A 27283-nucleotide genomic window follows, 5' to 3' on the forward strand; every position below is an offset into this window, starting at 1 on the left:
GTAGCAGTTCTTAAACTGGAGTAAAGCCACTGAAGCCAGGAGACTCCTCTAAGTATGAAGGCATCAAGCTTTGTGTCTGCTTCCTTTTTAAAATTAAGTATATCATAACTTCCACTTTGTGGTTTGTTCCCAACAATAATTTATTTTAATGCGGACAGATGTCAGGTTCAAGTTTGCCTGGAAGCTCTGCCCTTAATCTCAGCATTGTATTGGTGCAGCTGTAGTGCCCCAGTGATGAAGGAATGCTCTCTACACATGCTCCCAAACCTGAGCCCTAGTGTTCCAAACAATTTTGAGGACAAAGCTCTTGTAAGCCCTAGCTTCGATGTGTCAAACATTTAATCAATGTTGACAGTTACCAATCAGATCAAGAGAACTGTTTGTATTTGCTAGTAAATTTGTGATATTACCAAAAGTCTTCAATAAATGTCCAAACATGATACATTTTTCATACCATGGATGTGAATTACCCTCCGTGCCCCACCCCCAGAAATATGACAAAATGACCCTCATGACAAATATTTATGGAATTTCCCACTTGATTTACTCACATCTTAAAAATTACTGGGAAATGTCAACATTCACAACGTTTCTGTCATTTACTCTTCAACATAATGACTTCAAGGCTTGTCTTGACCTGGAGGCTTCTATGGTAACAGTGCAGCCTTTTAAGGCCAAAACAGATAGGACATGAGAAATCTGTGATTAGATCCATTTTTTCCCCTGTCTTGAAGCAGCTATGAAGGGAGTTCTACTATTTATCAGAGCAGTGGCACTGGGGGGGGGTGTTTAACCCTTCCTGATGTGAGTTGCCCCCAGTGTGCCTATATTTCCCACTAATAGCAGCTTCTGGGGTGAGAGGGAATGGCACGGTGGGAGTTAAACACCCCCTTCCCAGCACTGCTGCTCCAGTCAAAACAGAAACCCCTTGGGGAATCATAGAATCATAGGGTTGGAAAGGACCTACAAGACCATCGAGTCCAACCCCCTGCTCAGTGCAGGAAGCCTGATTCCCAGGCAGTCTCCCATCCAAGTACTAACCAGGGCTGACCCTGCTTAGCTTCCGAGATCAGACAAGATTGGGCACATCCAGCCCTTTGATGCTGTACAACATACAAAATCTTGGGAGGTCCCATCACAGATGTCCAGCACTGGGCTTCTTTTGGCCCTTAGTCACTCCACTCCACTAGTCCTCCATATCTGAGTGGCCATTTGAATTCACTGTCTGACATAAAATGAGGCTGAAAAGCTGGGTAGGTGCATGTGGAACCCCTGGCCAAAATCTTTCATTCTCTTTAACAGTATAGGAGCAATACTTGAGCTGATTGCAGGCAGTTGGCACCCAAACCATCCCACAGTTTGGGCATTCCAGGTACCCATGTAATTGGCCATCCTGATCAAGCTGAAATGCATATTCAAAATAAATTCAAAATTGGGAGGTATCAATCAGAATTTAAATTCAAGTGGTTGAATGTTGAACATTTTCAAATGTCAACTTTTGAAACTTGAGTGTAAGTGACCCTGCATTGACTTCAACGGGACAGTGAAGCAACTGATTAACATTTTTCCCACTGAAAACAACAGAACTTAAAAATGCTTACCTTTAGTTGGATTGTGATCTCATTATTTTCTCTTTGGGATGTACACTCCTCCCAGAGTCAAGCACTTGCAAGTCCTATTGACTGGGTTCCTTTACCTCAGCTTTCCTCAATCTGGTGTGCCCTCCAGAAGTTTTAGACTTGAACTCCCATCAGCCTCAGCCAGCACAGCCAATGGTCAGGAATGCTGGGAGTGGTAGTCCAAAACATCTGAAGGGCGCCAGGTTAGAGAAAGCTGCTGTAACCTCTGCGCTGCTGTTGCCCCTGCCTCACAAATTGCAACCTTCTCAGGAGCTCTCCTCTCCTGATCTTCGGCATTAAAATAAACACAACTGCATGCAGCTTCTGCAAACCTCTCCCTAGACAAAATGTGCAAATATGTGTGGATTTGCCCACTTTGCATAGTACATGCTGGCTGCACAATGGGAATGAGATTAATGCTGGATTGCAGACTTCTTCGGGAAAGAACCAAGACTTTAGAAAGAGTGACAATTCTTGTAACATGAAGGGAAATCACATTCTCCTGTCTCCCAGCAGATTTTCAAGTAGTGAAGGATGGACAAGTGACAATAACCTTGAACAGTCAGACTTCTGAACTGGGATGTTTCACCCCAAATTTCTTGGAGTTTGTGGTGCATATCTACACCACAAACCTATATCAGCTTTCTACCAGTTTAAGAGTAATTGCTTGCCCCAAAGAATCCAGGAAACTGTGGCTGGTGAAGGTGCTGAAAATTCTCTGACTGAGCAGGGCTGGGCAGGAAGTACATCATGGCCCACCAGTTGACCACTAGCACCTGCTAGGTCACAAAATGCTCATCAAGGCAGATCTTGGACTGATCCAACAAGCCATTTCTTATGTTTTTAAACCAGAGCACATAACCAGGACCCCTGAACACAGAATAAGTCCTAAACCAAGTCCTATGAGGAACAGCTGAAGGAGCATGTTAAGTCTGCAACATGTTTAGCCTGGAGATTAAGAGCAGGGGAAAGCATGATCATTGTCTTCAAATATCTGAAGGACTGTCATGCAGAAGATGGAGCAGATTTGTCCTCTCTTGCTGCAGAGAGCAGGACTGGAACCAATGGGTTGAAATTGCAAAGAAGCAGGTTTTGACTAAATGTTAGGAGAAGCATCCTCCTGGTAAGAACTGTTTGACAGTGGAACAGACTGAGAACCTCAGGAAGTGGTGGGCTCTCCCGTGCTGGACATATTTAAGCAGAGGCTAGACAGCCATCTATCTGTCAGAGGTACCATCCTTGTATCCTGCATTGTATTCATTCATTCATTTATTTATTTATTATTAAATTTATTATTCGCCCATCTGGCTGGTCACCCAGCCACTCTGGGCGATGTACAACATACAATAAAACAGTTTAAAACAATAAAATTCTACCATAAAAACATTTTCTAAAATACCCTAACCCACCCCAAATGCCTGCCTGAACAACCACGTTTTTAATGCACGACAGAAGCTCATTAAGGAGGGGGCATGATGGAGTTCCCTAGGGAGGGAGTTCCACAGAGTGGGGGCCACCACAGAAAAGGCCCTGTAGATCCTGTATAGAGCAAGGGGTTAGACTAAATCAGACGTCTCCAAGCTAGTGCCCTACAGATGTATCCAGTATCAGAGGCAGTATGCCTACGTCCACCAGTTGCTGGGGAACATGGGTGAAAGGGCGCTGTTGCACTCACATCCTGCTTGTGGGTTTCCCATGGGCGGCTGGTTGGCCACTGTGTGAACAGAATGCTAGATGGACTCTTGGCGTGATGCAGCATGGCTCTTCTTATGTCCTTATGTCTTGGATGACAACTCCCATCAACCCCAGCCAGTATGGTCAATGGTCAGGGTGTTGGGAGTTGTAGTCTGTCCAACACATCTGGAAGGCACCACGTTGGGGAAGGCTGGACTACATGACCTCTAAAGCACCTTCCAACTCTACTATTCAGATTAGGTAAACTGTAACCATTGAGGAGATCCTGACTTACACCCTTGCTTGGTAAATTTAAAGCACACCAGCAGACTCCTGGGATTCTAGTAAAAAACAAAATACAAGAACACCTGTGGTTCACTGAAATGGGATGAATTTTAAGGCAGTTTAAGTCTTCAGTATCTATGTTCTTTGCGGAAGAATATATGCCCTCAATTTTTGGCCAGCACAGATGCAACAAAAGAAAAGAGCCACTACAGAAATGCAAAGTGTGGACTGAGCACCATATTAATGCGGCCAACTACAGAACAGCAGCAGTGTCCTCCCTTTGACAAAAGGCAGCAGCTTCTCCCAAACGCCAGCTATTTATTGTTCTCCTCCACAAAGCGAACAAAGAACACGACAAAGCAGCAGCCCAGTAATGCGATTGCCGAGGCAGAGGTCACCACCACGACGCTGCCGGCAGCACTGACCAGAAAGCCCAGGCCCACCCCGACAATGATCTGAGCCAGCTGAACCATGCAAGTGAGGGCTGCACAGTCGACTCCCTTTCCTCGGCCACGATCCTCGCCGTGAACTTCGCCTTTTCCTCCATTCCGACTCTGGAAGAAAACGGAAATGAAATGGGCCTCAAAGGGAACGAAATCAGCCATGCAAGGAATCCTGCGCTAGAATGGCCGTTGTCTATCCATTTCCTCACATATGTTTCAGTCCTTTAAATGTAGCATGGTCTCGCCGAATGGGAAACCCAGTCCTTTGCACTTGTCAGCGTGGGATTGCCTGTGCAAGTTACACCTGTTGGAATCCCCTCTCCTGCACAACAGGTAAAGGTGCAGGGGCTGTGTCTGCTTTTGCATGTGGCGACCTTATAGCCAGGCAGGGGTTTAAAGCAGCCTTCTCCAACCTGGTGCTCTCCAGAGGTATTGCCCTGCAACTCCCATCAGTATGGCCATTGGTGGCTAGGAATGATGAGAATTGGAGGCCAACACTTCTGGAGGGCTTCAGACTGGGGAAGGCTGGTTAGTAATGTTAGCAGTGAGGTCAGCATGAAATGAAATGCAAGAAACACAGTGGTCTGGTTTGCATGTCATGCTATGCCACACTAGAGAGCAAGCCATGGTGGGCTGGTTGATTGCTGAGCAGCCCATGTTATTCCCAACAGACAACTGAACGTGCGGTGGCTTGGCGTGGCTTCTTTCCCTCTCAGTCCTCCAGCCTGCTGTCTGCACATATTCCAGTGTCCTTTGCATGGCAACCTATCAGTCTCCACATCCCTAGGGTGGGAAACTTTCCTGGCCCTTCCCCACTCCAATCACTACCCCTTTTCAGAGCACTGACTTCATTTGCCACCTTTTTTCCCAGTGCTTCGGAAGTACATAAATGGGATCGTAAGTTTTTAAATTATTAATTCCCTAACTGCCCCTGCTCTCTTGCAAGTGCTCAAGAGCGCAGAATCAGCTGTCTGCTCTATGTAGTCTTGCCTTGTCAATCTCCTTTGTTACAGTTGTCAAAGGCACCTCTGAAATGGAGTAAGTAATTTACTGGGAAATCAACAAGGTGAGACTGCACATAGGCTAATCCATGCACACTTGAGAAAGACTAGGGGACAAATATGACCAAGAGAAAGAATGAACCCATTTATGCAATTCAGAAGCACCAAGAAAGGAAAAAGATGCAAGCAAAGTAAGTGCTCTGAAAAGGAGCACCAAGGAGCAGGGGCAATAACTCCCGTTAACAATGTTATCCTCTTGCTATTAAGTCTTGAATGGACACTTGTCAGTGTCCTCCCCCAGTTTCAACACTTCCCCGAGTCCTGATGGAGTCAACAAATGGGAGTTATTGGCTCCCCCACCCACCCAGGCTCCTTTTTGGAGCAATTACTGCTGGGGTTACTTCAGTGAATTTGCGCAATGCTCCCCTCTGTTTACTGCCCAGCCTTTAAATTTGCACAGATCTTTCCGACAGCTCCCCCCTCCCCCAAATAAAACATTTAGAGGGTGGCTGAATGGGATGGAGCGGATGGTGTGCCCACATCAGCAGTAATTACACCTGCCCGCCCCACTGGGGCCACATTCACTCCATCCCATGCAGCTGCCTTCTAAGTTTTTTGTTTTTTAACTATTGGGGAGTTTTTCACAAATGAGCTGAAGTGCAATAACCCCAGCAGTAATTGCTCCTAAATGTAACTGGAGTAATTATCCCAATCCTTTCTCCAGGGTTCCCCAGGTGGCCATGCCACCTTCCCCTGGCCCCATACCCTTTTATTTGTTTGTTTGTTTCATTTATATCCCGCCTTTCCTGCAAGGAGCTCAAGGCAGCATGCATGATCCCCCTCCTCTCCATTTTAACCTCACAACCACCTTGTGAGGTAGGTTAGGCTGAGTCAGTGACTGGCTCAAAGTCACCCAGTGACCTTCATGGCAGAGTGGGGACTAGAACCCAGGTCTCTCCAGTCGTAGTCCAGCATTCTAACCCACTACACCACACTGGCTCTCTCTCCCCCAGACCACCAATCGTGTGATAGTTTCCTGGGTCTTATGCAGCCCCCCCCCATTCTAAAAGGTTGAAATGCCTAAGGCTGAGTGACTGGCAGGAAGAGCTTTAGCCTAACATGCTGGTATTTGTGGTATGTTTGGCCCTGCCCTCTTTGTCTTTGGCTCCACCCACCACTGGGATGTGGCTCCCAGAACTTCTCTGAAACTGAATTTGGCCCTCGGGCTGAAAGAGGTTCCCTGCTCCTGGATTAGTGGTTGCAGCAGGCAGGTGGGAGCAACGGGAGCAGCCCAATTGGGGTGATGGCACAATTGGGGGGGGGAGCTTTTCCTTGCCTGCCTCAGGTGGCAGCATAGCTTGGGCCACCCCTGATCTCTGCTGATGGGCAGATGCTAGGGATGCAGATTTTGTTAAACCCATTCCATCAGTGTTTTGCCAGTTGGCAGGCACTTTTCATTTCATCGCCTGCTCGTTGATGGAATCAGGGCTTGTTTTTTTCAGGATGTACATGAATTTTATTTCTGCCTCCAAATGCACACCTGTACAAATGTGCATTAGTGCAAGTGTCCCCCTCCCTGGAAAAAAAACAGTCTGCAAGTCTGCAAAATCTGTGCAACTCAGAAAAAGACGATCCACTGTGGAATACATAGGTCAGATTCACAGAAGTCCAAACTCATTTGAATCTGTTGTGGATTTCTCCTCTCATGCCTCCACTAGATGACTCTTCCTCGGAGGAAGACCCAGAGCCTCCAGCAGTTGCCAAGGCTCAGGACCTGCCAGGGTTAGAGGGCCTGGAAGAGCCTGGGTCCTCAGTAATGCCTGTCCAGGACCTACCCCTGCAGGAGAAGGAGAGATCTGCTTCAGAGGCAGAAGAGGAGAGACCCCCCCAAGCTCCTGGGAATGGTGTAAAGAGGCAGGCCAGACTCTTCGAGCTCAGGAGAAGAACCTGGCTGCAGCAGAGGGCTCCTCATGAGTAAGGGGACTCCTTGAGAGTAGGGGGCTCTCCTGAAAAGGAGACTCCTTTTAGAAGCTACTAACAAGCTGCAGCTGGATCCTGGGCAGGGTTCTGACAGCCTCTGCTTAAGAACAACAGCTGGGAACAGAAAGAATTGCTGGAAATAACGTCTCTCCTCATATTCTGGCTCCAGCTCTCGGTTGCCTAGGATTCTTAGCTCTCCGTTGTGAATATCTCTGGACTGCCTATTGACCGCTCTTCCTGCTTGGACCCTGTTTGCTGTGGTGCCTTGGTCCTTTTGCTGGCTTCACACTGATCCGCCTTGCATTTGCTCTCTGCTTCTCCCTAATCTGTGTGGAGCACCCAAGGACCTCCTGTGTCTTGACCTTGGTCTCTTAGTCAATGCTGAGCTTGGGGAAAACAGGACATTTGCCATTGACTCCTATGTGGAGCTTTTTAAAGTATGCAATTTTCCTACTAGACTGGAGCCTTGGGGCACTTTACTGAAGAGTCTTCCAAATTATAATTCATGCTTAACAAGGAACAAGAGTGCTTTGTGAATGATACATTAAAAGCTTTGAAAGGTCAGAGTTTCGTCTCTAACTGAAGTGCATTTTTCATAGAAAAAGCTCTTGATAGCCTGTACTTGTTGTCACGATGCATCTGCAGACAACAGGGGTCATTTGGTAACCATCCTCTTTGTGGAACTAAACTTTCTTTTTCTCTTTTTTTGAAAGTTGGAGGCACAAAAGCACTTTGGTTAACATCAGGGCTGGCCAAACGAATAAAACTAGCAGATAGCAAAGCAAATGCAATTTATTATTTTTCTGGGGCTGCCCTATTAAGTGTGAAGATCAGGATTTCACCCATCATCTCTCAATTCTCTTAGCCATGAGCACAAGAGAAGTGCTTGAAATCTAGCCCTCCTGAGGGTTCAGTGTCAACAGCATCTTCTGATCATGCTAAACAGATGGCACAGAATGCACTCAGCCCCTAACCTCTGTGATGAAGTTCAATCCCCTAATCAACCTGATTTGCATTCAAAATACCTGCTGATCCTGCTGTCTAATCTAATAAAATTAACTGCTGATGGAATAAAGCTTCAGTGTGGATAAATATTTCATCCCATTCTGTGGATGACATTGCATTGCAATAGGGAAACAAAAAATAAAAACTGAGTGCAAAGGAAGACAGATTTATTACCAAAAAACTGTAGTTAAAAATGTAACCATATTAAGTAGTGGTGCAGCTAGAACCTGGAATTAGGAGCTAGAATTCAGGGGTGCCCAGTCCCCCCCCCATCATGACCACCAAGAGAACGGCAGGCGATGAGGGCAGCAGAAGCAAACCCCATTTTATTTCTGTAGTCATGATGGTGCTGTGATTCAAAACGTAAAACTGCACATCCTCAGAGTATTTTTTTAACGCCAGGGTTGGTAAACAGTTTAGCTGGTGTTCTAACATATCAGGAATGTAGAAGCAATTTTAAAACATAGAATGGTGGTTGAAGTGGCGGGGGGGGGGGGAAGAAATGTTATTCACAACTGAAGTAATACACATGGCTGTCTAAAGGGCCCCCCTGCAAGACTATTCAGGGTCTACTCTTAATACTACTGGTATTCAGCTCTTCTTCAGGGGTTATTTAAACCCCAAAGCCACCCAATTTGAAAGTTTTTAGTAGCATCATGTTCACACTGAAGATTCCATCAAAATAAATGGTCCTTCGCAGCTTAGTGTTGCTTGGCGCTCATTCTACTGCCACACCTTTTTGGGAAGGGATAATTTTAGTCAGTATTAGAGCACATGCTTTGCATGAAGGAGGACCCGGGTTCAGTCCCTGCTGTCTTCAGTTAAAGGATCTCTGGTCTGGTAGCAAATCCAGGAAATGGCTCTTCCTGAGACCTTGGAGAGTAGCCAGGGCCCCTCAGATATTCTGGGCTACAGCTCCCCTATGCCCCAGCCAGCATGGCCAATGGCCAGAGATTATGAGAGTTGTAATCTGGAGAGCATGAATTTGCCTACTTCTGCTGTAGACAATACTAAACAAAATGGACCAACGGTCTGCTGCAGTATCAGACAGTTTCATATGAGAGCTTCTCGTGTTACCTCCCCCCTTGAACATCACTGTTAAGGCTTCAGACACAACTGGTTGAAGAGAGGAGTTGATCTATAAAGCAAAAAGGGCCCAAGTCACTGAGGTTTGAGAGGTGTAGTCATGAAGATCCACACTTGCTGACTTGCATGGCAGCCTTCACTAGTAGCTAGTCCTGCTCTATGTTCCTGACCTCTGAGGCTACTCACCTTAACACTGGATCTGTTTCCCAGCCTAAGGACCCCATGTTTGTTTCCCTGGGCTAGAAATGCCAGATTTAACCGCTATATGGCATTCGTTTGGTCTTGTGATCTGAGCCAATACCTCTGTCCTGATGAACCTGTTCCAGTTGGGAAGACAGTACCAGGAAGAACCACAGGCTCCGGATGCATCCCAGGCTCAAACAGCAAAGCCAATGGGAGAGCAAGGAGACTTTACAAAGTCTGAGCATTTTCCAGTAATGCTCTGAGAGCCCTTCTTACTGGGGTGTCTTTTAACAGTCAGACTTAAGCAAGTATGGGATAATTTTAATCCACTGAAGTAAACATTACTTTGCATTTGATGGTCACTTAATCATTCACTTTTCTCGGTTATTTTTTGGATTCTTTAAAAAGGCCGGTGAGTGAATGCATGACCTTCTCCCGGGACCAGCTCCAGGTTGTGTGGACCTTTGGCCGAAGAGCCCCCTTTAATTGTCTGGAGAGGGGGGCGTAGAAGCATAAGGAGGGAAAGGCAGAGAATGCATCCAGGGTTGCAGGCTGCCCTCTGACTTTGCCTGGGACCCAGGGTGGCTGCTTACATATCATCAAAAAAGAGGAAATGCATCACTTGAAAAAGGAGGACAAAGAGGGCAAGGTTTTCATAGAATTTGCACATGCTGATTTATAGGTACCGATGCACATTTATAAACACTGTAATTTAAATAGATATGCAGTACATGTCACCATAGTGGGGAAGACTGTGGCCAGGTGACCTGTGCAGCTTTTCAGTCTACTGTCCAGGTGCTAACTGTTGATGGGCAACTTCAAGGCCCCTGATCTCTCAACTTACATTTTTATTATCCTTAAACTGGACTTGCACTGGACAGCCCTTCAAAGAGAGGATGCCTTAAAATAGAGGGTAGTCCTTTGTACAGAAGGACACATGGCCACTCTTCTGGGACCTGGCTAGGTGAGCTGCACTGCACACCTGACTCTAATCTGACAGGGCCCAAACAATCAGGGAACATGCCCTTCTGCCATTGTGGAGAATTCTGAAGCATGGCTTCACTTCCTGTGGGTTTGGCCAGGCTAGTTACGTACGAAGTGAGAGGAAAGATGGTGGTGTTGCCTCTCGGTCGCCCCTTGTAAGGTCTAGGTCTATGCAAGTGCTTAACTCCACTGATTCCTGGCACCATGACTTCCCCCTGAAATTCCAAACAACGTGTCTAGAAAAACAGGATTCAAGTGCAGTCTGTTGGCTTTCCAGATGTCAGCAATAAAGGGAAGTAAGTTGGCGGCACGCCTTCACCCACTTCTAGGGTATCACCACTCCCCACCTCTTGTGCAGATTGGCAGGGCCAGCCCTACAACGATGCAGCCTGATGCGGGCAGAATTGTGCTGCTCTCCCCACCCAGAGGGCCTGCCACTGCTTTGCTGGCTGGGTGGCTGGCCAGCCCACCCCTCCCACCACTGCGCCCCCTCCCTCCCTGCTTGGCTGGCCAGCCGGCCAGCCAGCACCTTGCACTCAGGCGGCGGCAGCAGCAGCAGCAGTCCCCCTTTCTGCCTCAGGGCTCCTGAGAGACCTGTCTGAAATATTGCAAGGAAGAAACACAGGCTCCGGATGCATCCCAGGCTCAAACAGCAAAGCCAACGGGAGACGCAAGGAAGCTTTACAAAGTCTGAGCATTTTCCAGTAATGCTCTGAGAGCCCGTCTTACTGGGGTGTCTTTTAACAGATTCCAGAGTCCCACGGGAGTGACGTTTTGGACGAGTCTCCCAGGAGCCCTGCAGCTGGGGCAGAAGGGGGGGGCGGCTAATGAGCAGGGAATGGGGGGAGGTGCTGCTGCCTGGCAACAAGCTGTTGGCCAGTCAGCTGGCCAAGCAGGGGGGGAGGCGGCAGGTGGCGAGGTGGTGGCAGCAGCGGTGCCCCCGCTGCCCAGAAGAAGCAGGATGGCGCTGGCCCAGGGGCGACACCGCTGCCTCACTTGAGCGGCAATGTGCCTCGGGCCGGGGCTGGAGGTGGGATGTGCTAGGAATTAGAACTAGGATTCTGTAGTAAAGAATATGACAACTTTTCATTTTAACTTACCTCTTCCTCCCTGTGATAATCGGCAATGAGGCTGAATGGTACCGTGTACAATGTGCTGGACATTACGCCGAACAGAGAACACAGAGCCAGAGTAGAATACACCTTGGGAAAGAGTCCAATAAACCCTGTGCCTAGTCCAAAAAGCAGATATCCAATGAAATACAGCCCCTTTAATCCTATGTAAGGTAGAAGGGCTTTCTGCAAATCTATTGGAAGAAAAAGATGGGGGGAAAGAGGGGTGTTTTGGTTTTTTTTAAAGGTAACAATTTAAATCATTGTTGTGAAATGCCTTGGTCATTCACAGTATTTTTGGAAATAATATTCTCTTCCTTAACAGTAAAACTGTTCATCACAATCTTTTATTGATGGATTTTTATCCCTCTTCTTCCAAGGAGCTCAGAGTGACTTAGCTTGTGCTTTCCAGACAGTGTCCCAAGCACCACTTGAGGTCATACACCCTCAGGAAAAAGTGAGTAAACATAGTGTAGCTATTCTGCCCAGTTTGGAAGCAACCTGAGATCATTTCAACTGGGGATGCCAGGGCTTGATCCAAGGACCTTTGGTATGCAAAGCATGTGCTCTACCACTGAGCCATCTTGCATCTGCCATGAACTCACCAGGGGGCATTGGGCAAGCCGGCCACTATTCTCACAGCCCCAGCTGCACATCTGTAATGTGGACATAATTATACTGACCTACTTTACAGAGTTGCTGTAACATCACTGAATTAATGTATGTGAAACATGTTGAACACTCTAATGCCCTATATCAGTGGTGCACAACCCTTCTGGCCCCGAGGGCCACGTGCGGTCATGGCTGGGGGGCTGCTGGTGGTGAGGAAACAGCGATCTTAGAAGTGAGGTGGCGGTTGAGGTTGGGAGAGGCTTTCACCCTTCCAACTCCCACCAATCTCCTTGGAGATTGTGGAGGGGGAGAGATGCAGCAGGGCAGGGCAATGCACCCATGGTGGCCACATCCCGGGCAGTTGGACAACAGCTTGTGCCCAGGTGGTGGTGGCTCCTTTCTCTCCCTACTCGTGGGCTACTCCCACCTTCTGCCCATCTCAGGACTCCTGGGAAACTCATCCGAAGTATCACATTGGGAGGGTTATCTGCGGGCCATGGGTTGTGTACCCCCAATCCTATATACATGCACTTTATACTTCAGTCCTTACCAGATTGTGATCTTAGTTTTATTTTTTCACATCCTGGATGTGTCTTTAGTTATGACTGATTGTTCACAGTTGTTTTTAGTTATATGTTGTTTGTGTATATTGTCTGTGTGCCTTTATGTAAATGGCTTTTAAACTTTGTATACTGTATTTTAATTTTTTAATTTCTGTAAGCCACCCAGAGAGCTTTGGCTTTGGGGCCAAATAGAAATGTAATAAATAAATAAGTAAATAAGTAAATAAGGGCGCAATCCTATGCATGTTTAGACAGCAATGGGTCCTACAACTCCCAGCATTTCCCTGGCCAGCAAAGCTGGCCAGGGAATGCTGGGAGTTGTAGGACTCATTGCTGTCTAAACATGCATAGGATTGCACCCTAAGAATCTCATTTGTTGGTAATACTCACAGGAATATAGTGAGGAAGAAATTGCATTGATGCACATCCCCCAGCATCCAATCTCTACTCCCCTTTCGTAGGTCAGATAAGCTGTGGAGTTGTGAGGTGCGTAAGGATCCCCATCAAAAACTATCTGCAGAGCATCACAAAAGAGAGGAATCAGGACAGGCAGGTGATGCTTCCTCTAAAGCTTCATGCATGTGTCTCATTTCTAAATCAAGGAGGACCCAAAAGACAAGGAAGGGACTCCCTGAACTGGAACAAAAAAGCCCTGCAAAATAGCCATACAATACATCCGCACTGGTTCACTGTCAGGATCGTCCAGCATAATTATGCCTTGCCGTGTTGTAACCAGTCCAGTGCGGAAGGGACCCACAGCTCAATGCAGGTGACATGTACTGATTCCACATCAGCATTAAATGAATGGAGTTGCTGCCTGTGGGGATGTATTAACAGATTGAAACTATTTCTATGCTGCCTCTCTCTCTCAAGCCTGATGCAGTTTCCAAAGTGCCTACAAGAGTGCTTGTTCCCCAATATATGTTTTTGCCTCTTGGGGGTGGTTGGGGAGGTTCTAATCTGAATCGGGAACCATGTCCTCTTCTGCAAGGGTAGGTAGATGTCAGGCTTGTGGGCTGTGCCAGCTCCCGGATTTTGAGAGCCCTGGGGCAAGACAATCTCAATGGGCCCCCTCCCTCAGTGAGTCTACCTTCCCACCATCATTGTCACCAGCTGCTTTTGCTCCTCATGGTCTTTCTCATCACTGACACCACTTGCTTGCTTGACAGGCAGAGAGCCAGGGAACAAGTAGGCAGGGGCAGCTCCTTCACCTCCTTCCCACCACCACCACCATTGTCTGGGCCAGAGTAAGAGACAGGTGAACAAGCAGGTTGTAATGGTGAAGAGCAAGTCCAGGGGCTCTTGTCAGTGGGTCCCTGATGGGGTGTGGGCCCTTAGCAGGTGCCCAACCATGCCTACCCTTGACCTCAATCCTGCATGTGGGACCTTTTTTTTTTTTTTACTGGAACCCCCAAGATCCACCAACTGGAACCTGGTGCAAAAAGACATACAGTTGGAATGAAAGAATTCTGACCCCTGGAATTAGTTTTGAGTATGACTGAAAGGAGCTTGCAGTCCTTCCACATACAAATCCACTCATGTTTACCCCCAAGCTTTCTTCATTTCAGCAGTTTAATGGTGTGTGTGTGTGTGTGTGCGCGCGTGTGTGTGTGCACGCGCAGGGAGTGATTTCGTTGCTGCTATTTTCTGCCCATAATGGAGGTCCAAAAATTTAAGGTATTCTGGCATGTCTCCTGTTTCAGACATGCTTTCCACCAGCACAAGGCTACTACTATGGGTCTGGACACACTTTAACACCAAATCATGTTGTGGTGTTACAAGAATGAGCCCTGGGCTCACACACTTCCTTCTCCACCTTCCTCCTCCCCTCACGTTAGAAACTTCAGATCCAGTTTCTGCTAAACCATAGTTTACACTTTTCATCAAACCCAGTAAACTATGGCTTGTGCAAACAATAGTCTGCCTGGAAACCAGTACTGTAAACTATAACTTGAACATGGTTTGCAATCCTAGCTTTTGGGCAAATAATGGTTTGCTGCAAATCAGGACTGGAAATCTCATCATGCAAGGAGAGGAGGGAGCCCACAAGCTGGAAACCCTGGCTCATTCTTGTAGTGCCAAAGCATGATGTGGCATTATGTCTGAACAGGGCCAGCCCAAAACATTTTGCTGCCTGTGGCAGAACAGCAAAGGGCATCCCCCTCCTACCCATCAAGGGCACCCCCCAACTACCCATCAAGTTGCACAGTATCCAAAGCCAGCCCAATTATTTTGGTACATGAGGCAGAAGATCCCATAAGCACCTCTCCCCATCCTTGGCAGTAGAAATAAAATGAGAACAAAGTAAGTTACTAACAATGTGTTGCCTTTTTATGACACCCAAAATCTGCTGCCTGAGGAACCTGCCTAACTCTGCCTCATGATAGGGCCAACCCTCTGAATAGCCTCTGTTTTTCCAGACTTGCCTCTTCCCATCAGCAGAATGCCCTAGGCGGGGAATCAAAAGAAGATCAGGCATTGCCCCCTCACTCCTTCCTCCTGAGACCATAGAAGCACTGGTGCAGTGACGCCCTCCGTTAGCAAGTGGGAAGGACCAGGCCTGAATATCTACTCCTACAAAAGTCTCTAAATTGCATTCAATGAATAGAGAGCTGGAAACGTCAGGTTCATTTTTGTTAAAATTGCCCACATGCACTAATGTGGTAAACAAAGTAATAGAATGCTAGAGGGAATTCTCACTTTAAACTGTATGGCATGACTGTCAGCTCTGAGAGTAATATAGATGTGAATAAAGCATTTGCAATATATCCCTAAGCTTCATTCTAAACAGTTAAATGGAAACCAGTGCTTTTGGGAGCTCTGGGGAACCATGGTTTTTAATACTGACACTTCATCTTTCGGAGTACATGGTAGATAAAAACACAGCAACTTTGAAGGAAAAAAAACCCAGCTACCCAACAGACCCAGCTTTATGAAGAAGGCCTGAAGGCATCCATTTTTGTTCTTCAGAATCCATCACTTGGCTATTTGAGATGTTAATAAGAACTCTGAATTTTCCCATCATGCTGATGGGCAAAATCCTTTTGCCCAAAAGGAGGACAAAAGACAGCAAGAGCACATACGTGCATAACATTTGCATGCACTAATTTATAGGTAAAGATGCGCTTTTAGAAGTAAATACTATAATTTTATTAGAAATGCAGTATGTCTTTGCATAGTGAAGAAGACTCTGATTAGGTGCCCTCTGTGCCTTCCTGGTCTGTTGTCCAGGTACTAATTGTTCATGGGCAACTTTAAGGCTCTCCCTCCTTATGGCTGTTAAACTTTGGACTGGACAGCCCTACAAATACAGGGCTGTCCTCTCTAAATGAGGACACATGGCCACCCTAGGAGGGTTGTTTTCTTTACCTGTCCCATAAAATCAGTGAAGAAGAGCATGTTGGAAAGGAAAGCTGTCCATCCCATTAAATGGCTCACACACAAACAACGGTAGTGGGAAGGCATGCTTAGAAGTGCTTTTAGGAGGGACTTAATGGTCATCTGCCTCTGAACCTGAAAGGAAGAACATCTCAGTGTTTAGTGTAGAAGCCTCCCAAAATTATTGACAGAAGGTGGCCAAGGATCTTGCATTTTTGGCTTTTTTAGCCTCTAATCAATCCATCAATTAATCAATCAAATACATGTTGTTGTTTTTAAAGAATGCTCCATTTGGCCCAAATGGATTATGTTTTTTTGTTGCGTTTGCTTGGTCCAAATGGATTCAAATGCCAAGCCAGGAAACACGGCAACCCACCTCTTAACACTGGAGACACTCAGGGTTGGACCTGGGTGATCTCCAGAATGGAGTACGGTACAGAGTAGCCACCAAGAGCCACCTATTTACATGCCTTTCTCTTTGATCTTGATGCATGGATAGTACTGTTAGGAGAGTACACAAGGATGATGGGACAAAAGGGAGGAGACAGGGTACATTATCCTCTACTCAATTCTAACCACAGAGGTGGTTCCTTATTGGATGAAGGCTACCTTGAGTTCCATGATGGAAGAAAAATGGGATACAAATGTACTAAATAAACAGTGAACAGCAAAGCTATTTCCATCTCCAGTCCAAATAGACAGGGATGATGGAGTTCAACGCCTTGAATAAACACAAACGAGCACATCAAAGCAACTAGAGAAGCACAAGACTATGGTGCCTTTGGATGATGGGGAAGATGATGCAAGACTCTCATCCCATGGGCTTTGCCTCTGACATACTTCCCAGCAGCTAAAAGGCTAAGAAACAGAGTGTACTTTCTCTAAAAATATCAGATGATCATTACTATGATCTGAACCAAATCCTTGAGGCTCACTTAGATGAAGTTATTCCGATTCAGTTGGTGCAAATTTGGATATAATAAAGTCATCCTAATTGCATTTTGTGCTGCTTTGTGGTGCAAGCAATCGGGGTGAGCAGGTTCTTCTTGCACTCCTCCTAACTGTCCTAATCTAGCAAAGCAGAACAGCACTGGGAAGCAGTCTTACAATATACATTGCAGATGACCATCTGGGATGTGGATACCCATTTGCCCTGCGATGCTCATAAAAAAGCGGACTCCAGTGAAGTGGCACAGTGTGCACTTCTGATGTGCACTATGATAGCACTCCCACATGGAGCCAACGTGTGGTACAGGCAATAAGTTTGCTGCAGCCATAGGTTGATCAAGGCCTCTCTATGCAATTTCTGTGTCAGGGTCACTACTAGGATGCATAGACAGAGCGTGGGGGGGGGGATCTTCATGACAACGGACTGAGAAGCATGTTGCAGTATTATCCAGATTTCCATGGAATCGGCTTTGGTCTGTCAGGGACACACGAGCAAGAAAAGCTGAGGGTATTGTACCTTAAAAATTCAGTTTTCACAGGTCACACAGTATTTGAAAGTAACATACTTCCGGGTTGTGTGTGTGTGTGTGGGGGGGAGTAGAACTGAACATCATCAACCCAGCAGGTGTGCTCAACCAATGAGAGTGGCTTGTTTCCTGCCCCTGTCCAGGCTCCCCCCCCCCCGACTACCATGTTATTATCCCGGACAGCATCTGAAGGCTCCCCATGAGAACACCCCACCAGTGCAATTTCATCCCATTCCAGCCAACTGTCAGGGAGTTAGAGCTCCCATCCCCTTTCTCCTTTTCCAGGGAGTAAATACAGGGATATAGCCGCTTCACCCACTGACAGTCTGCAGCCTGTGATGCCCAGTCATAAAACCCCAGTTGTGCACTTCCAGGGAGTAAATACAGAGATCTAGCCATTTCACCCATTCTCAGTCTGCATCTTCTGTTGCCTGCTCCCCCCACCACTGAGAATCTGTACTGTCTTTTTCCCATTGCAAAAATCAGAGCTGTACTGTTTCAAGTACTAGCTATCTAGCAAGAGGAGGTGGCCAGGAGTGGGAGTCTGCAGCCTGGTATTTCGCTGTATTGATAAGATGATACAGTGAAAAGGAAAGAATGCAGGAGAGGGAGGAGAGGAGGCAGTGGGCAGAGGCAGCAGCAGCGCTATCAGGGAGAGGCAACTCCAGCCAGCCCTTTCCCTCTGTGCAGAGAAACAGTGAAGTAACCCAAGCATCAGAGAAACACACATTCATGGCTCTCAACCAGGAAAGGCTGGGAAACGGAGGCTAGTTACTCCCACTGGCGAACAGGAAGTACAGCGCAATTTTGAAGGCACAGAAGAGCGCTCTAGTGCTTTGATGAGTTGGAAAAGCAGGCTAGTTACTCTAGTTACCTAGGTTACTGAGGTCACAGCCAGGTGAAAGATACCGAATCTAAAGCGGAGGGATGGGCACACAGCAGCTTTGCCGCAGGGGAGCCAAATTAAAGAAAAACAGCACAGGAAAAAGTACTCTGCAAAAATGAAAAATGCAGCTTCCCCACAGGTAAACTCCAGGGTGGCTGCAGACTGGCTATGATATCATGTGCCACAAAGGACCTCCAGATGGCCCCAATCCACAGCAAATCACCCATGAAGACAGGCCCCAGGGTTTGTCTCTCTGTCTCCCTCCTATTGTTAGCAACAATGAAAGGGACAAATAACCTTTGTTATTTTTTCTCTCAGAATTGTCATCTTTACCATCCACAAATTGGCTACATGTACATGGATGGCTGTGCACACAGACCACAGTCACAAAATAAATTTCACAGAATTTCTCTTCATGCACATTTTTGTTCTGTTGTGTAGCTAGTTAGGAGATGCAAGGGCAACTGTGTCAATCCAACAATCCATCTAACTTAGTACTTAACCCAGGTGTATATTACTACTGATGTGCAACACTACTAGAGATCACATTACAACAATGTTTGCACAGTCCCTTTCCTTGTTTTGACAACACAGCTCTGATCAAAGGACCAGACTGTGAGCTCCACTGATTTCAAAGTATACCAGCTTAAAACCAAATATTCATGCGGACAGACCTCAACCAAAAAGAAACACTTAAGAAGATTCTGGCCAAAGTTTTCACATGGCTGACACATGGCTGTATATTCAAACTTGGATACAAAATGAACGGATTGGTCTCTTTATATACAATTAGGAAGCAGCATGCATATTAACATTTCATTTCCCGGCAATCTTATGCATGTTTATCTAGGATTATTAAGACTTGCTTCCAAATAAATACAAAAAGGATCAGAATGCACACATATTTCACCATTTTCAGAAAGTGCAGTAGATGCTTAACCCAATTTGGAATTCCTTATCACTAGATCAAGAACCATGTAAAAGCTGTATTGCAACACCAGCAAAGAAAATAGCCTGTACTGTCTGAATCTCTTTCACTAAGGGTACAATCCTATGCTGGCTGTGGAATGCTGGGAATTGTAGGACTTTTTTCTGTCTAAACATGCATAGGATTGCACCCTAAATGCACTAACTTGAGGACCTGTCCAAGGGGCAACTAATCACAGCCATCCTTTGCCAAGATCATTCTTGGCTGAATTGCGAGACATGAAATCAGAGCAAAATTAATCAAGATTGGTGAATTCAGATAGCTGGGCACACACATTGCTCTCTGGGATCAATGCCAAAGATTTGTCTTTAAAAATGAAATGCTAATTATTTTTATTAGAAGGGCAGCCTCCATTTCCAGACTGTGTGGAGGCTGGTGACTCTGATGTCAGTGGGGCAGTGAATCTGCTCCAGCTTTCAGTCAGAATGCTAAAGGAACTATCCAAGGTGCACACATCGGAGAGCTCCTTTAGAGTTCTGACTGAAACCTGGAGTGGATTCACCGCCCCACTGACATCGGAGCCACCAGCCTCCACTGTCCAGACTTCAGGTTGCGTTCATGTGGGACCATAGAATATTAAATACTGACAGAACAGGTTTAAGACAGCCTTCCTCAATCTGGTGCCTTCCATATGTTTTGGACTACAGCTCCCATAATCTCTGGCCATTGGCTATGCTGGCTGGGGATGATGGCTGTTGTAATCCAAACACCTGGAGGGCAATGGATTGGAGAAGGCTGGTCTAAGGTATTTCATGAAGAGTCTGTCAGTTTAATTCACAGTGACATACACACACTCAGAGAGAGAGAGAGAGAGACAGAGAGAGAGAGAGAGAGAGAGATCCTTCCCCATCTTTTTCACCACAAAGTGGGAACAAAAGAACCACCATACTTTTAGTGAGTACAAGATCTGGAGTAATCAAGGGTAATTTAATTATTATATCCAAAGGGAATATTCCAGCAAAAACAGCAAAGCATCTTGTGTCATCTTAAAGGACTAACAAGTTTAAAATGGCATAAGCTTTTGTAGACTAAAGTCCACTTCATCAAATATAAAAGTTAGTTGAAGGTAAATCCCATTAGAATCAAGGGGACTTGCCATGACTGAATCCCATTCCATTGCTTTTAATGAGAATTAGTCATGGCTAACTTTTTCTAGATCATGTCCAAAGTTTAGAAAAGGATCTCATTAGAAAGCACTCATTAGAAAAATTCATAAAGTTTATGTTCCACTTTACCATTTTCCACTGCGGGTGATGTTCCATGATGACCATTTCAAAAATATATTTTTTAAAAACATTAAAGGCAGACATTGTAATCTTAAAAAGGTGAAATTACCTGAATGTCTTCTTTTATGGTGGGCTTTCCCTGCTGAGACAAAATCTGTATTTCATTATATCCACTGTTAAAATAACCATTCTTGGCTTTTTCTATGGAACCATACTGATAGGGCTTAGATGCCTTTGGTGTTTTGATGCTGGTGAGAGATGTTTCTGGGATACTGCACAAATGTATAGTTAGACAGATCAGGAACACAAGAGCAGCATAAAAGAACATCACCTGGAATTCTGATCCCAAATATTTTCCTAAGACAGTATGCCCCCAGTCAATGGCACCTGTAACATAGCCAAGGGCCCCTCCCAAACCTAAAAGAAAGGAAAAAGACATGGCTATTAGCATTAAAAAAACAAAAACAGTAGAAGCTTATTTATTACCAAGATGTCAGATTATTGCCACACTCATAGACCATCTAGCCGTTTTTTGTTATTTTTATTTCTATTTCTTGCCCATCTCATCCCAAAAGCTCAATTACATTTTAATAATATATTACATTTTAATAATACATTGAAACATTAATAAAACAACAATTTAAAATAAATGAAACAGTCATCACTCCCTCTAATAGTGAACTCAGGTGCTGAGTGCCAACAAGATTGCAGCCAAAACAGGACTATGGAGAAGCAAAAATCTTTCAAAAACAACACTAAGGGGAGGGGGGAGACCCTGCCCCATAACAGTCCACTGGGGACTGAGCATGCTAGGTAGTCATGAAAAATTGACTTTCCATTGGAAAAGAACAGCGGAATACTTTGGTGAGATGTAAGGATGTCTAGCTCACACATGTTGTATCCCAAGGAAGGCATGCCTGGCTGGCAGGGACCTAGAACTGGAGCACCACTGCAAGGAGGTGAGGATATATGGCAAGACTTTGTTGCAGGTCCCATTTGTAAGATATATTTCCAATCCACTTTGCACATTCCAATATAGCCTCCACCTCATAAATGCCAGCCCTATGTTTTCGAAAAATCTTCTAACATTTCTGAAAGATACTCTGGCTCTGGCTTTGGAAAATCTCCAAGAAAAGGAACTTCTATAAATGATGGGCAACTACCAAGAATGTCTCATGTCCCTGGCACATGGACAGACAGAGTCGAAAATCCTTCCAAGAGATCTCCAGAGGTCCCAGAAGAACTACATTTTCAAGAGTTCTTTGGGGGAAGGCTATTACTGGGCCACCAAGCCAAGGCGGGGGGGGGGGGAGAGTGGAAGACGGATGTTTGCATCTGAAAGGCTGTTCTGCAGAACATGGAGCAGGGTTGTTCTCTGGGACCCGTGGGCGGGACTAGAAACAATGGTTGGAAGTTGCAGGGAAGCAGATCTCAGCTAAACATTAGGAGAAACATCCTAACTGTGACGGTTGTTCGGCAATGGAACAGACTGCCTTGGGAGCTGGTTCTCCTTTGCTGGAGGTATTTAAACAGGAGCTGTATCTGCCAGGGATGCTGTAGCTGCATTGAGCAGGGGGATGGACTAGATGATCTTCAAGCTCTAAAGGGATCTGACAGCCTGGGAAGAGTGTGCATATAGGAAAGATGTGAGGTATCATTTGCATGCAATCAGTTCTGACTGGTACTGACTGAAACCTGGAGTGGATTCACCACTCCCCTGAGATCGGAGCCACCAGCCTCCACTGTTCACATCTGAGTGTTTCTTATTTCCTAAAGCTTCCTGCAAACAGGGGCATAGCAATTCTTTTTTCATTCTCTCCTTTCTACACTACGAACGTAAACCAAAGTCATATGCAGGGCTACTGAGACTATTTTTTTGGTCCCCAAAGAAAAAGTAAGTCGCACCCACCTGCCACAATTCCAGTTTCAAAAGTGACCCACTGCTGCTTGGGTTCTCTTAGTTCAAACTCCTATTGGCAGCTGTAGCTGGACTTTGCCGGCAGATGTGTCAGAAAATCTGCTTTCTTGGGGAGGATCTACACAGGAGCCCCTTTCCTTTGCTGGTATTTTTCTAAAAAATGCAGTTCTGCTCTGTGGGCACACAGTAATGAATACAGCACAGTATCCACTGGGTTTATAGCATGATCAAGTGCCAGGCACCAGTGAGCTGTGTTTTCATTGCGGGAGAAGTCTGAGAAGTTTGAAAGGTTACATGTCTTTTATCACTTGTGTTTATAATGCGAGCACAGTATAGCGCTACAATAGCAAGAGCTGTGGAACCTGCTAGTTGGGTTCCTCTTTCCTTTCCTTTCCTTCTTTTTAAAGTCCAGTAAATAAATGCACATGTACTTTTGCAGCTCTTCAGGAATGCAGCCTTTCAAATTAATATTTTTGCCAAGTCAAAATATTAAGGCAGTGATTTCCTGCCTTCATGTTTCTCTCCCACCAGCCCCTACAATTTTTATTAAAATTGCAAAACAAACAACAGCTTTCCAAGAGGGACAAAAATCAGACACAGAAACAGCAGTGGCTGGTGGCTCTGACATCAGTGGGACGGTGAATCTGCTCTGGGTTTCAGTCCGAACCAGTCAGAAGTCTAACAGGGAACGCCACTGGATGTGATGCTTACTCAGGCTACCAACCCCCCTGTCTAGGATCAAGGAATGAATCACTATCACCCCTACAGCTTGTTCCACTGGAACATGCCAACGCAATGATTGCTGTGTATTTGTGAGAGCTATCAAAACACATACTCATATCCTGTGATTAGCTGGATTTGCAGCACATTAAAAGTCAAAACTATAAAACCTACATTTGAAATAACTCGTGTGTGTGTGTGTGTGATGTCACTGCCAGTGCCATGCAATGCAGTATAGCCTGCTCTTTGTTTCGTGGTGGTGAGGTTGGCATTCATTTGGATCACATGGAGCTTCTGTCCCTCTCCCGAGTCCCATGTCAGGTGGATATACAAGGTTAGTCAGAAGGTCAGAGAACGATTATCCCCTGGATTTGGAGAAGGGAACAGCCCTAATTTATGATGGACGGGACAAAAGGTTGTTGGGGAAGAACGACACCTTTTCTTTCATGACAGAAAAAATAACAATCCTTTGGAGAATTTTAAATGGTACTTCTAACGTTTCACCTGAATGTGCTTAGCAAGCTATGCACACCAGCGTTCAATTCACTGCTAGCAAAATGCCCATTGTTGTGGCAGTCAGAACAGCACAATCACGGAGGGGAGATAAGCCGCAGTGGCTTTTTCCACCCCCCCCCCACATGCATCCACGCCAGTCACGTGCCAGGGGGATTTGCATAATTACCTTGGGCAGTGCAGCTTGTGTCGTGCTAACCCCAGCTAGGGTGGCTTACTGCTGTGGTTAACAAGCTACCCAGAACCCATGGGCTGTTGTAGGATGCTGGGTGGCTTGTTACCCATGAAAACAAGCCACCTAGCTGGGTTGGCACAACACAACAGGCCGCACTGCTGAAGGTAATTATGCAAATTACCATGAAGGGAAGGCCTGCATATTTCAGGGACACTGGAAAGGGTGGGGTGGGTCACACACAGATCTGCATACAATTTGCATGTGCTAATTTATATAGAGAGATGGAAATTTAGGAATAATTGTTATAATTTAAATAGGAAAAAAAATCTTAACACAGTAGAACACAGACTGTGACCAGGTGAGCTGTGTGTGGGTGCTTGCTCGGTCTGCTGTCCCAGTGCTAAATTTTGATGCACAAGTTTAAGGTCCCTGCTCTCTCCCTTCTCAGGGTTCTTTAAATTGGACTTGGACTGCGCAGCCCTCCAAGCAGACAACATGTTCAAAATAGAGAACTGACCTCAGGCAGCTCTTCAAATAGAGGACTATCCTCTGTAAAATGGGACACATGGCCACCCTACCATTAAGGACTGTGGACAGATTTTGCCTCCACCTAAATGTTGTCCCCATGTATAGCCCTTTACTGCACTTGGAATAAATGATAGCTGGTCACCTTTATGAGAGAAAAGAGGGGTGTGTATTCTGGGACATGGTTGGTCTAAAATTGGTCCCTGACCCTGGCAACTGACCTCACAGCCATTAAGAGTCAAGCCTAGCCTCATGCCCGGGCTCTGATTTTGATTGCTCTAGGCTAGAGCATGACTGAATGCTGAGAGGGTGGGATGGCATGCTGGGAGCTCGGTTTGATGTAGGGCGACTCCCGCTGTGGGCCAAAACAACACATTACGTTAAATGTGTGTTTAGCAACCATGACTTTTACCCCCTAATTTGTACTCTGGAGTAGGTGCAGGGAGCCCAATCCAGATCATAAAAGCCCCCCTACTCCCCAAGCTACGGTCAAAATCCAGATTGAGGGCCCTGCACCTACTCTAGTGTAAAAACAAAAACAAGATGTGGCTGCTAGACACACATTTAAATTAATGTCAGCTTTGACCTTGTGACATAATGCAAAGGCATGAGTGACACCTGCTTCCTGCCGCCACGCCTGGGTGTCTTGCCTGAAGCTGTGGAGCGCCCGAACGTCTCCCTTGAAATCCCATGTTTTCCCCACCCATCTGGATGCAGGCACCTATAATCCACATGGGGTCATGCTGACATCCATGTTGATTGCTGGCAGCAGGTCCTGGCGGCAACAGGTCCTGGTGCAAAGCATTCCTTTGGGTTTGGCGGAATGCCCCATACACTGCAGTCCTATCGGGCATACGAACGGCATGGGGAGACCCTCCTGCTCCTTGGAGCCCCACTTTGTCTAGAAGCACATCTGATCATCACACTCAGCCACAGCTGCATTTGGCTTCTCCCTCTCTGCCTTTGGGCAGTCAAAACACATGCGGCCCTCAAGGAAAGGGAGCAAGGAGCTTGCAGCAGACCAGGGAACATACCATCCAACTGCCATCAGCTGGGGGAAGTCAGATGAGATGAACAGCAATAGAACAGCCTTCCCTTTTGAGGGGAAGACATGCTGTCCCAGAGCAATGCTATGTATCAGAAAGGGGGCGGGGGTAGAAGGAGCCTTAATGCAATTGTATTTCAGTATTTTATGTGCACTGCTTTGGGGGTCCTTCGGAATTGAAAGGCAAAGCTAGACTGAAAGCAATCAAACAAACGAAACCATCCATAAGGCCAAACACCAAGTTGGTATGGTGGCCATGTGTCCTCTTCTACAGAGGACATCCCTCTGAGTTCAAAGGGCTGTCGGTGTCAGCCCAAATCTGGTATAAAGATAACGAACCCGCAGAAGGGAGAGCTGACCTTGAAGGTGCCCATCAACAGCAGCTGGACAGCACACTGAGCAAAGCACACAGGTCACCTGGTCACAGTCTTCTACACTATGGTGAGGTGGACCGTATTTCTATTGAAATGATACTAAATATTTCTAGATTTGCATCTATACATACAAATTAGCATATGCAAATATTCTGCAGATCGGTGTCTTCTTTTTTGATGATGCATTTTCTCTTTTTTGGTGAGTCATAAGTGGCCACCCTACCACCACTTCTGTTCGGGTGGAAATGGGGATTTGCATGCCATACTGCATAAAACAAATCTGTAGTATCTAAAGGTAAAAACATCCTCCTTGTAGGTAATGGTGGCACTACCAAACAACATAATAGGCAAGCTATTTCCTACCTGGCGCTGGAGGTGGATGCTAAAGGAATACTGTTTTGTGTAATTGCAGACATCTAACTCAGAATTAAATATGCAGCACAATCCTTTTCTTGTGTACTCAGAAGTAAATCTTACTGAGTTAAATGATATTTACTCCCTAGTAAGTGTGCATAGAGCCTATATAGTTTTTAAAAAAGATTTACTATTGTATTTTCTTTGGCACTTGGCTAGATTTCTGATCTCATGGTATAGCAATCTACAAAAAAGAAAAAGGGAGAGAGAAAACACACACCAGAAGAAAAGAAACATTCGCCAAAAACCTGCGTGTGTTCTGCAAGCAGAAGGAAGTCTTTCTTAGATGAGCTTTCATTGTATTTCTAGGAAGTAGCCTCTTTAAAAGAAGCAGCTCTTCCGGAACTTCTGTAACTCCTGTGGTCACAAGATGACCTGTTAAATGATGCTTGTGACTGAAGCCCTGGATCAGATGATCATTCAAGAAGCTTAAGAGTAGAAAAAGAGAAAGGAATTCTAGGCAGCAACTTTCTCCCCCTACCCCCAACACCAAATGGGTAAAGGAGAAGTGACTATCTCTGGGAGCCTTGCTTTACCTGTCAGGAGGGCATGATAATGGAGCCCTTTCTCTTTATCCTGGTGAGAGCAGACATCAAATAAATAGGCTTTGATGGGACCATCAATAAAGTCGGCAGCAAAATCAAAGAGCACCACTCCCAGCATGGTAATCGCTATAGCCCAAGTTGTCTGGGTGGCTCTGTCAGCAACCAAAGCTGCAAAACAATAAATCAATTCATTTACAGTCATTTCTTATGCAGTGGAGGACTCAGGGCCAATTCAGTTGTAATTGCTTTCTTCGCTCATCCAAGTGATGGGAAATATAATGGGCATGCTGGGAGTTTCTGGATCTCTGGTTGTGATAACTTGTATTTATCTATTATTGACATTTATATGTCGTCTTACTTGCTAAAAAGTCATCAAGGCAATGTACAACTATTTAAAACAATAAAACGGTAACACAATAGAAAATAAGAATAGTAAAAACAGTAAAACATTAAAATAACTCCATAATTGTAAGTTCTGTAAGTTATCTTGCATAACTTATAAGATTATGTCAATGGCCACTTCTTTTTCAGGGCTAAACTAGATGTGATATCAG

At 45.7% G+C, this 27283-nt stretch overlaps 1 protein-coding gene across 2 annotated transcripts in view; it reads right to left on the reverse strand.

Moving 5' to 3' along the window:
* Positions 1-2883: 2883 nt before the first annotated feature.
* The window catches only part of SLC45A2 (solute carrier family 45 member 2), a 32210-nt gene continuing 7810 nt past the window's right edge, over positions 2884-27283 (reverse strand). Inside the window, exons 2-7 of one of the 2 annotated variants that reach the window (XM_084833027.1) lie at positions 26721-26897; positions 20610-20917; positions 15917-16060; positions 12938-13061; positions 11361-11566; positions 2884-4132 (exon numbers count right to left, since the gene is read on the reverse strand). In XM_084833027.1, coding sequence (XP_084689153.1) covers positions 3893-4132; positions 11361-11566; positions 12938-13061; positions 15917-16060; positions 20610-20917; positions 26721-26897 — 1199 coding nt within the window. In that variant the 3' untranslated portion in view covers positions 2884-3892. Of the gene's footprint in view, positions 4133-11360; positions 11567-12937; positions 13062-15916; positions 16061-20609; positions 20942-26720; positions 26898-27283 lie in introns of both variants that reach the window. The other variant, XM_084833028.1, reaches the window with a different exon arrangement.

The sequence above is a fragment of the Heloderma suspectum genome, chromosome 2 (genome assembly GCF_057233095.1).
Source record: "Heloderma suspectum isolate Gila_16-S chromosome 2, 16-S_ref, whole genome shotgun sequence".
NCBI lineage: Eukaryota > Metazoa > Chordata > Lepidosauria > Squamata > Helodermatidae > Heloderma > Heloderma suspectum.